An 11,075-nucleotide genomic window follows, 5' to 3' on the forward strand; every position below is an offset into this window, starting at 1 on the left:
AAAGTAAAGTCTCCGTAAGCAGAAGTGGCCACTGTACTACATCATTATTGCAAACAACAAAACAAACCAACCTTGAACTCATGCACCAGCCGCCATCCCATCCAACTTCATCCAGAGGTAGCCTGCAACATCGTATCTTCACCACCGCTGCTGCGATGCCTTTGTAGACCGAAATGCCCATGTATCGCCTAAGTAAGTATCTGCCCAAGAAGGGGTCTAACACCGCTGGCGATGCTTGCAATGCCCGGCGATGCTGCCCGAATGCGGCAAGTTGATCGGGGTCGTCAGCTTTTTGTGACTGGCCACGCAGCCCGGGGGTTCGGAGGTTCCCCGCGACTGGCAACGCCGATACCACTCGGGGGACTCCACCATCCCCAGCACCCCAAGAGTGTCAAAAGGCGCGAGATATCATGATGCCACTGCTGATGACTGGCCTGAGTAGCCTCTCCTCCACATTCCCCGCACCTGTCATTGTGCCCTGTCCGGCCCCATATTCCAAGAAGAGACAAGAAAGCCATCGTCGCCGACGCATCGCGGGCGACCGTCAGCACGCTGTTGCAGCGATGCGATTCTTGGGCGCAGAAGGCAGAAGCCCAACTCCAACTTTCAAGTGCAGGACACTGGACACTGTGCGCCGCATGGACAGTTGACAGATCGGCAGCATGTGAAAATGCGAAAGCAATGGCTTGGCTGAAGCGGCAGTCAGAGCGGCGCCATGGGCCGTTCTGCAGCATTCTGCAACCTGCTGCCCCTTGTTCTGCTGGGTGGTCGAGCTCTTTGGCTCTTGGCCTGTATCAATGTAGCCGTCCCACTACGAGGAGCTCAGGGTTAGGGTTTATGCTGTTGGTTGCTGCTGCTTGCCTGTCGCCCCCTCCTCTCCCCCCCCCCTTTTTTTTTTTCCTTTCCGCTCCTTCCCTCGGTTTTTGCGGGGAGAATGCGGTTCGGACGACCTGCTTGAACAGGCTAGCTGACCTGCCATGTGAGACCCCAGAAATGGGGTCCAAGGCCCAACATCAACCTGCCAATAAGTGAGGAGTCCAATTGACGGTCGGGAAAAAGCTCAACTGGCGACTCGGTGGTGGCAACCTGGAACACGGTTCGCCGTTTCCTCCGTCGTGCCCCCTTCCATTGCTGATGATCCTGGCCTCCATCCCCGTGAGCAACCTGCGGGCGACTGTGGGATGCCACTGTGGAAGCTTGCTGCAAAACTCGCATGGAGCCATGTCCCTGCCGATCCGTTCCATCGATCCAAACCGAGTCCACAGTCCACACCTGTTTCCCAACCACTGCGTTAGCGCCGGCTAGCGCAGGTCCTCAACCAGGAAAGTATTTCGTACTGTGTTGTGTAAATCGGCCGTTGTTCCTCCCGGCCTCTCGGTCGTCTCGCTGGACCCCTCTCTGTTATAAGTGCCCATCAGCTCCCACATCTTCCAGTCTTTGTGACCACACACATATGTTCCTTTCAGTGTCGATCACTTCTGTCGATCTGTCCCTGCCATCACCATTCCGCACGTGGTGATCGAGACCCCGGCTCAAGTGTGATCAGTTCTCATAATCATCACCGAGCTCCAACTTGAACACGGCTTGAAGCTTCTTCCCTAATCCCATCGACCCTAATCCCATTGACCTACCTTACCCGCTAATCGAGCTACACTCGAGCTCTTCACTATGGCCGACGTCGATAAGGGCGCCGTCGCCCAGGCGGAAAATGTCTCCGAGAAGCCCCAGCGCCGCGGAGGCTTCCTTGGCCACTGCGCCAGGTTCTGGTGGGCGTATCTAATTTTCCTTTGCGTGGTGGTCGTCGTTGTCGTACCTTGCGTGTAAGTATCCGTAATATCAAGCCCTGGTAGCTTTAGAGCAAGACTCTGACCCCTTTCCAGCTTGTTGGTTGCTGTGCCCAAGTTGGCTCAGGAGAAGCTCGACGAGGCCGAGCTCACTCTTGACAAGATCACTGTCACCGGCACTCAGAGCAAGCGCCTGACCATGAAGATTGACACCCAAATCCACACTGACGGCTCTGTTCACGCCACTGTCATGGGCTTCGAGGGTGTTATGTACCTCACGGACTACGAGCCGCAGACTCCTTTCGCTCGGATCAACTTCCCAGAGACCACCAGCGAGAAGCACCAAGTTGTCAACGTTACTCAGGAGATTGAGATTGATGACGTCGAAGCCCTGACTCGCTTCAACACCTGGTTGCTTCACAACGAAACTGTCCGTGTTACCGTCGAGGGCGACACCAAGGTCAAGGTCAGGGGTATTCCTCGCAAGTATGGTGTCACCTTCAAGAAGACTATTGAGATGCCTGGTAAGTTCCTGTTCAGTCAGCACTTTGCGTCCGCTGAGCTTTCCTGCTGACACGTTTTACAGGCTTGAAGATGTTTGAGGGTCTCAAGGTTAACGAGACTTCCATCAACCTCAACCCCACCGACAACTTCTGGGGCACTGCTTGGATTCCCAACCGCTCTCAGGTCGCCATTGAGCTTGTAAGTTGACTTGAGCATATCCAAACTGCTGAAATTGGCCTGCTAATCATGCTCCCAGGGCAATGTTACCTTCCACGACTACCTCTTGGGTGAGGAGGTTGGTGAGGTCTACCTCGATAACCTGACTCTGCAACCCGGCATGAACCGTCACATTATGCGTGCGACAATCGAGGCCGACCCAGTCTTGAACGCCATGCAGAGCGAGCCTTACTGCCACCCGGGCAAGGGCATCCTGCCCTTCGTTATCCGCGGTAAGAAGGTCGTTAACAACGGCCAGTCGCTCGACTACCTTGCCAACGCACTCGCGACTGGCAACCAGACCGTTCCCATTGACATCGGCTGGACCCTCAAGAACTCGCTCAACATCACCCTTCCTTGCAAAGACGACAGCGAGTAAGCCCATCTCACTCAACGTAGTGTTGAGGGCGTTTGCTTTACATACAATATCGTCCTTTTCTGTCTTAATATTTTTGTCGTCATTTTTATGCGTGGGATCGGTTATACCACTTTTGATGGGTCTACGAGGCAAGATACCATGAATATCGGGGGTTATGTCTTTTGGGAACATATATGATGAGAGACCTTAGTAATATAACTCTATCTGCCTGTGGCAGAGGGCAAGATGCTGCTGCCAAATCGCCTAGTCGGGAACCTATGTTAGATACGTGAGCGGGATCCGGGATCTTGATTTCTGTCGGTAGTTGGCGAGGTACCAGGTTTTCTAGTAGCGCCACATATGAAACAATGATGACCGACATTAGCTTTGACGTCTGTGCGATTTTTGTGCCGACTTGGCATGGGAAACGAATGAAACGCTGAGTTTGTTCTCATTACCGATAGGGTATTCTCGAACAGGGCCAGACTCAGTGAAGAATTCAATCTGCCATCCTAGGACGCTTAAACCTTTTGGGATGCTACTCCCGGCTCGACATTAGTATCTGTTCTCTCTATGCATTTTGAGAAACAAGACCAACGTGGCTGTGATTGAGACTTGATCTGTTCTGCATGTTGGGAAGCTACGCGTCTGTGGGTCCTCGAGGCCAACAGGGCAGCTGAAAGGTGAAACTCTGGCGGCATGTCTGTAGATTAGCATTACTTGAGCCATCGCGATGCTTGTGGAACATGTAAACAATGAAGATATGCCCAGATAGCCTTTCTCCTCCTTACAAAACAAGAATGCTTCACCACGTTGTCATATGTCAATCCCATCTACCTTTCCACTTGACTCCTCCAACCCCAGGTGTGTCCGACCTGCTTCCACTTCGCTCACCGCTGTCAGCCCCAGTGCCCGCAGCAGACCCCGTATTTGAAGACGAAGCCGACACAAACTCAATCGGCTCCCCCGGCTTTCTCGCCCTCTCTCGCTCCGCCCGTTCCGTCAACCTCTTCAACCCCCCTCGGAAAGCCCACGCCGGAAACCCATGCGGATCCCATACTTCCCTTGACAGCACCGTCGCATACTGTTCCGTTGCTTTCTCAACTACCCTTTGCTGCTGCGAAGTTCCTTGACCTTCATAATACTCTGCTTCTCCAAAGTCAATCTCTGTTTCGACCCCGACAAATCCTAACAATCGGTCCATCATCGCTGGGTTGCGCATGCCCTTGCTGTCGGCCAGCCGCTGGTTGAAATGCACGCCTTTGGTGCGCTTCAGCTGGAGGAAGTGTTCAAATTTGGAGGTAAGCGCGTCGTGCCCTGGAGGAGGGGTACCCCCTGGAGAAGGGGGGATGTCGAGGTTTGGGACGGCCGGAAGGGTTAGGTCCCGAAGGAGGGTGCGGGTCGCGGTATAGGGGGATTTAGGAGGGCCTGTTGGGGCGCTGCCGTTTTGTGGGGCATCGTTGTCGAGGAAGGAGAGGTCGACTTCGTCATCGGGGTCGGGGAGGGTTGAGGATTGGCGCAATTGGGAGGGGGAGGGGAGGGAGGGACCAAGGGCTGGGCCCAGGACTGGGGTTTGAGAGGGGCCGGGAGCTGGGCCGAGGGGTTCTTGTTGAGGTGGTAGTTCGGAAGTTTGGAGTTGTTGAAATGTTGTAGCTATAGGTTGTGAGACAGCTGATGGTATGGAGGGGGTACTTGGTTGCTCTGCTCGAGGAAGGTTAGCACATATGGTTGATTGTTGAGGTTTAGCTTCGAGTCAGGGAGCCTACCAGAAGCATCAATGGAGGCCTTTTTCTGTGTTTCTGAAGTTTCTTTTGCTGATTGAACAGAAGCCTGCAATTATGTCTTAGAATGATGTCGAAAGTAAATTAAATTGACCAAATGTAGATTCATACCTGGGGCTCATCTTGCATCTCATCATCGTCGCTGCTGTCGTACTGAACAAGGCCCATGCTTGATTCAATGTTATAATCTTTATACTGTCACAATTCTATAAAGTTCTAGAACAGTTCAAATTTACTTTAACCAGCGCGATGTGATGTGTTTGTTCACTTGCTTCGGTGAAGTCGGTTGATGAAAGTTATGTGCTGATGAATGATGTCACGTGCTCTGGCTTGGCTGAAGCCAGCCCAAGACCCCTGCAAGTGGCTCTACCTGAGTACCGCAGCACAGTCTCGGCGCTTGGCAGCCAAGCCCAACGTCAGCGACGCCTGTGGAAGGCAGCACTTGGACGCGAAGCTCCCAGCCGCATCATCGTCCAGTTCAACAAGGCTTTGGGGTTGCCACTCGCTCCCCTCAACGCACCACCACAACGAGAAATCTCTCAACACCAATCTAATTTCACGGACCTCGAGTGTCAGGCAACATATTTCCAGCGCAGTACTCCTCCATTCCCAATCAAGTCGCTCCCATCAGCCACGGTCGCAGCCCCGCACCGCCCTAAACCATCGTCATGGATCACCGTCCGCAGGCCTGGGGTCGTGTACGTCTTCTCTAAACTCTTCCTCTAACCCTCGCTTGCCCATGCCAGTACCACAGTCGCACTGACCCATCACAGCCCAGAGACGACGTCTTTGGGCCCTACGATCCCTCCTACCTTCAGACAACGGGCCCCAAGACGGCAACACAACAACCCATCGTGACGGGCACATCAGTCATAGCCATCAAGTTTAAAGATGGCGTGGTCATGGCTGCTGACAACCTGGGTTTGTTTCCGTCCTACTGATCTTCATCCTTGTACCGTCCAGTGCCAATGACTAATTCCCTTTCCCGAACAGCCTCCTACGGCTCCCTAGCCCGCTTCACCGACGTCAAGCGTCTTCACCCCTTCCTAGGCCACACGATCGTCGGCTTCGGCGGCGATGTCTCCGACATGCAATATCTAACACGCCACCTCAATGAGCTCGCAATCGACGAAGCCTATGACCACGAAGCGGCCTCAGCTCAGTCGGGTGGCGGCAGCCACCTCAACGCAGCCAATCTGCACAAATACCTTTCCAAGCTGATGTACCGGCGGCGGAACAGCTTCGACCCGCTGTGGAACGCAATCCTGGTCGCTGGGTTTGATAGCCAAGGGAAGCCGTTCCTAGGGTCAGTTGATTTGCGGGGCACGGCATTCACGTCGCCTTCGCTGGCGACAGGATTCGGTGCTATGCTTGCACAGCCTATCATGCGGAAGTATGCGGCGACAGAGGGAGATACGGAGAATATGACCCGGGACGAAGCGGTGCGCGTGGTTAAGGAATGCATGAAAGTGCTGTTCTACCGTGATGCTCGGTCGCTGGACCGGTACAGCCTCGCGGTTGTTACGAAGGATGGTGTGGAACTGAGCGAAGACGAGCAGTTGGAACAGCAAAGCTGGGCCTTCGCCGAGCGCATCCGGGGCTATGGCACCCAGACTGTGTAAGAAGGCTGCATTACAATACAATCCCCAGTGATATCTTTTGCACTTCCTACAGCCTTAAATCTACATATAAGCCATGGACAGGCATGCCATGGAGAGGAGTGATTGAAGCAAAGATTAGCCAGACGGACACAGTTCTAATAAGTACTAGTGAGGCAACTCATGTCGTGAGGTTAAGTATATTCGCATGTCGCTGGCTGCAAACGCCTCCTGACACTATGACGACCGGTCAGGGTTTTCCAATCCAGACCATCCCTTCTCACACTGTTTACCAATCAGCCCCTCACTTTCCGGCTCCGAGACCATCTCGGCGCTGTTGGCCCTGTACCCTTGACGCGACTTGTGTCCTTTTCCCAGCGCCGACTCCTACCGGCGGGTGACTGCAAGGTAACTAATAAAGTACTAGTACATGCTAGATAAGTCTATTATTCAAGGAGAGAGTGACCTCGTCGTGGTCCAACCCTCGGCTTTTGGACGTCCTATCGTTTTTGATTCAACCATGAAGTCCACACCCTGGCCCGCTTCATTCAACAGTCACCGACTTGGCCAGGTTGCGCGGGAAGTCCACATTAAGACCTTCCATGACGGCGAGCCAGTAAGCGATGAGCTGCAGAGGAATGACGTTCAAGATGCCTTGCAGGCAGTCCACCGTCTTGGGAATCTCAATCTTCTCAGCCTGGCTGGACTTGAACTCCTCGTCGCCCTCGTTGCAAATAACAATAGGCTTGCCGCCGCGAGCGATGACTGTAGGGGAAATACCTTGTTAGCCGTTTGTTTAAAGTCTTCGTGCGCATAGGAGAACAAACCTTGTTGGTAAGCATTCAGGCTCTTCTTGAAGAGGTTGTCCCTCGTCAAAATCATGATGATGGGCAAGTTCTCGTCGACAAGAGCGAGCACACCATGCTTGAGCTCACCACTCATGACGGCTTCGCAGTGGAGATAGCTAATTTCCTTGATTTTCAGGGCACCTTCAAGCGCCGTGGCGTGTTGGCTGCCGCGGCCAAGGAGGAGAATGCTCTTCTGACCTTTGAACTTCTTCTCGCACAACTCCTTGATTTTCTGGTCCTGTTCCAGAACAGCCTTGATCTGGTCGCTGATCTTGCTCAGGCCCTCCATGATCTCCTCACGCCGCTTTTGCTTCGAAGCACGATCCTCACTGAGCGACAGCGCGAACATGACCATGGCAATGAACTGAGAGGTATACGCCTTCGTCGAGGCAACGCCAATCTCGGGACCGGCGTTGACGTGGACACCGCAGTGAGTGAGCAGAGAGATGCTAGAGCCCACCACATTCACGATACCGACGGTTAGAGCACCGCGCTCCAGGCAGTATCTGAGTGCCATGAGCGAATCAGCGGTCTCACCGGACTGAGACACGAAGACGCACGTGTCGTCTCTGAAGACAGGGGCTTGGCGGTCCAGAAAGTCGGACGCAAGCTCCACAGAAATCGGTATCTCGACAAGCTCCTCGAAGATGCCACGAACGGCCATGCAGCTGTGATACGACGTACCGCAAGCAATGAAGATGATGCGGCGGCAGCGGCGAATAGTGCTGATATAATTCCTCAGACCACCAAGGGTCACTGTCTTGTTGGCGATATCGAGACGGCCACGCATCGTGTTGATAACAGACTCGGGCTGCTCGAAAATCTCCTTCTGCATGAAGTGATCGAACTTGCCCTTCATAATCTCCTGCAGCTCAAGCTCGAGTGTCTGGATGGCGCGCACATTACTGCTACCATCAGCCTTCTTGAGCCGGTGGATGTTGAGCTGGCCCTCGTGAATGTGGGCGATGTCGTCATCTTCAAGGTACATAACCTTCTTTGTGTGCTCCACAATGGCCGACGGGTCGGAAGACAGGAAGAACTCGGTGGGCATGGGCTGTCCATCGTCTGTCATAAAGGCGCGGGACTGCGAGCGGTGGAGCAGAGACTTGTCAGCAGCGGCCAGCAGGCCATTGGGAGCGAGAAGGCTGCCAGAGCCCGACGACTTCTTCAGAGCCACATTCTGCGATGCCGTCTCGGCGGGAAGTGCGGTGTTCTCATCCGAATATTCGACATCGACGAAGTCAACCTTCATGCGCTTCGAGGTCTTCACACCAATGACCAGGGGTGAACCCTTGCGAGCGGCAATCACTTCATGAGGATAGTGCACGCTCTTGATAAGGAGACCATAGGCGCCCTCAAGCTCGCTGATAACGGCCTTGGCCAGATCGGTGAAGCCCACATTCGGGTGCTGATCATAGATGTATTTAGCCAGCTTGGCGATGCACTCGGTATCCGTGTCGGTCTCGAACTTGAACCCCTTGCTCTCAAGCAAGGTCTTCAGCTCCTTGTAGTTGGTGATGATGCCATTGTGGACGACTGAGAACTCCCAGCTAGGGTCGGAGCTACATTTATCACTTTCGTCAGCTTTGTGTCCCAAATTCTTATTGTAACCTGTGTCCCTGGCCGGGTGTTGCCTTACCGGTGGGGGTGGCAGTTGAGCCGGGATGGAGGGCCGTGAGTCGCCCAGCGGGTGTGCGCAATGCCGCAGTGGGAGTCGAAGGTCTTGGTAAGGTCAAGCTGGGCCTCATCGATGAGTTGCTTCAGCTTCGCGACCTTGCCGACCTCCTTGAAGGCGAAGACCTCATTCTTCTTGTCGCCATCGACAGCAAGACCGGCAGAGTCATAGCCACGATACTCGAGACGGAGGAGACCTAATTGCCGCGGAAGAGCACACGTCAGCACTTAAAGACATTGTGGAGCGAAGTAAGACCGTCCAATGGGTTGTCATCCTGCACCGAGCCTGAGCCGGCGCAGGTCGCTATAGAGCGGTACGCAGGTCGACCGGAGAGCTCCAAACATAAGCAACGTACCATTGATCAGGGTCTCAATAATAAACTTCCGGTCTTTTTCCACCAGATAGTTAACGTAGCCGAAAATGCCACTGCAGAAGAAAATGCGGTGTCAGCACAACCGTCGTCTTCGTGTCGCCGCCACAGGGACCAGAGCGCATCAGGGGGAATTCTCTGTGTCCTGAAGACACCGTCCCTCCCCATTTGAGAGACGCCGCGCACAGTGACCACAAAGAGCAGCTCAGGGCACAACTGGGGGACGGATTCGGGGGGGAAGAGGGGGGAGGCTGTTTCGTACCACATGTTGATAGATTAGACTAGCGAACGACAGGAGGGGCAATTGACAGGACACCGAAGATGTTGGCAGATAACTCAAGCGTAGGGGTATCAGCAATGATTATGAGGGAATCCCCAAAATGCCAGAGGGCGGGCGCAGTTCTGCACGACGACGAGGATGAAGGGAAAAAAATGAAATAATATGGATGGATAGCCAGGCTTGTTGACTGGATAGAAGCTGGGGACGGGAGCTTGACGACTTTATGGTTGGCCGTGGAGGGGGGTGGGACTTGGGAAGGAGCAACGCTGCTGCTGGCGCACCCTCTGCAGGGCCGCAGGCGATGTGGAACCCCCAGCGGCCTGGCAAAACAGGGGTCAGCAGCCCAGCAAGTGGTCCAGCGGCCAGCGGCCAGCGACCGCCGACACGGGTGAGGGTCCAAGTGGCTGTCACTTGTCACCGCAGCGCCTTCTAACTGGAAGGCTAACCGGACGCTGGCCTGGAGCAACACACTTGATTCGGTCACTCAGGAAGGAGATTGCTTCTCTTTGCGTGATGTCCCTCCCTGCTTGCGTCCCCTTTGCATGCCGTTATCAATACATTCGCTTTCTGGTGCCATCTAGGTCCAGTCACCTCGACAGCCAATCCACTTTGACCACAGCTTCAGCTTTCAGCGGCACTGAATGGACACTTTGCGATGCTGGACTGGGTGCTTTTCACCAGAGCACCCTATACTCTGACAAAAAAACAAGCACAAAAGCATGCCTACCCGACAAAAACGCTACTTTTTCCTCCGCTCCGCTTGCTACTGCTTGTTGGATCCCACTTGGTTTCCCAAACGTCCCGTCCTTGGGTACTTTTCAGCTTGCTGACATGAGACGGCGTGCTCTGCTCACCGCGCAGCAGGGATCCCGCGAGCTGGATGTCCCATGTTTTGGTGCAGTGGCGCCTTGCGCAGCCCCTCGGCCCCTCCACCATTCTCAACACCCCACTTTTGCTCCCCTCCCCGGCGCGGTGTGTTCTGACAGTCTGTCCATGTTGGTCTCGTCGCAAGGCTTTGACTTTGTTCAAAATAGATGAGAGAGTCACGCCTCGAGATGGTGAACCCGGATCATGAGCCGGGTCCAGCTTTTTGCTGTTGTGGAAACCTGCAAGCTCACACTTCCTACTGCAACTGAAAACTGGTTGCGCTGCTTACCGGGATTGTCTTCTCGTTTGGCTGCACCGCCTTCGCAATCCATAGCGGGAAGAATTCATCTCGTAGATGGCTAGGTTCTACCTCTTGTATGCCCTTCCTGGACAGCCCCCTAGCTCTCTTCTTCCCAAGACGTTTCCAGCCTGCCCTGTGAAGATGCGTGGCGCTATTAGACTAGCAGTACGCAGCATGCCCCCAATTCTCAGATCTGAACATTGGTCCATCGCAAAGTACTTGGCTCTGCGCCCTTCCATTGGCGGCTGTTCAGCTCTTCCGGATGCATTCCCCAAGCATCCAGCGCAAACTCCTGCGGCTGGAAGCAACGTTGATCTACTTACACTACGTGTCGGATTTTTACAAGCATCTCTCCATCGCATGCTGGCCCGCGGCGGTTCTTCTCGTACGCGCCAAGTCATCTGTTGTGCATCCTTTGGGCTCACCGCCATCCGGCCATTGATCGCCATCCCGACGCGCCCTTCTCCAAACACATACGGCCGGCCCGGACTTG

General features: G+C 54.3%; 4 protein-coding genes across 4 annotated transcripts; 2 read left to right on the plus strand and 2 right to left on the minus strand.

The window, feature by feature from the left end:
• Positions 1-1,668: 1,668 nt before the first annotated feature.
• Positions 1,669-2,883, plus strand: CTHT_0003710 (uncharacterized protein; the record flags this gene model as incomplete). The annotated part of the gene is made up of 4 exons (XM_006690853.1): positions 1,669-1,820; positions 1,881-2,308; positions 2,371-2,486; positions 2,545-2,883. 4 exons carry the CDS (start codon positions 1,669-1,671, stop codon positions 2,881-2,883), a joined length of 1,035 nt encoding a protein of 344 aa, XP_006690916.1.
• Positions 2,884-3,685: 802 nt separating this feature from the next.
• CTHT_0003720 (uncharacterized protein) lies at positions 3,686-4,811 on the minus strand (the record flags this gene model as incomplete). The annotated part of the gene is made up of 3 exons (XM_006690854.1): positions 3,686-4,563; positions 4,629-4,692; positions 4,755-4,811. 3 exons carry the CDS (start codon positions 4,809-4,811, stop codon positions 3,686-3,688), a joined length of 999 nt encoding a protein of 332 aa, XP_006690917.1.
• A 500-nt stretch (positions 4,812-5,311) lies between these two features.
• Positions 5,312-6,596, plus strand: CTHT_0003730 (uncharacterized protein; the record flags this gene model as incomplete). The annotated part of the gene is made up of 4 exons (XM_006690855.1): positions 5,312-5,341; positions 5,417-5,564; positions 5,637-6,261; positions 6,542-6,596. The coding sequence occupies 4 exons, from the start codon at positions 5,312-5,314 to the stop codon at positions 6,594-6,596; spliced, it is 858 nt and encodes a 285-aa protein (XP_006690918.1).
• A 189-nt stretch (positions 6,597-6,785) lies between these two features.
• On the minus strand, positions 6,786-9,401 carry CTHT_0003740 (uncharacterized protein; the record flags this gene model as incomplete). Its single annotated transcript, XM_006690856.1, has 5 exons — positions 6,786-7,006; positions 7,069-8,651; positions 8,729-8,960; positions 9,120-9,190; positions 9,250-9,401. The coding sequence occupies 5 exons, from the start codon at positions 9,399-9,401 to the stop codon at positions 6,786-6,788; spliced, it is 2,259 nt and encodes a 752-aa protein (XP_006690919.1).
• Positions 9,402-11,075: the final 1,674 nt, after the last annotated feature.

The sequence above is a fragment of the Thermochaetoides thermophila genome (assembly GCF_000221225.1).
Source record: "Thermochaetoides thermophila DSM 1495 unplaced genomic scaffold scf7180000011806, whole genome shotgun sequence".
In the NCBI taxonomy this organism is placed as follows: domain Eukaryota; kingdom Fungi; phylum Ascomycota; class Sordariomycetes; order Sordariales; family Chaetomiaceae; genus Thermochaetoides; species Thermochaetoides thermophila.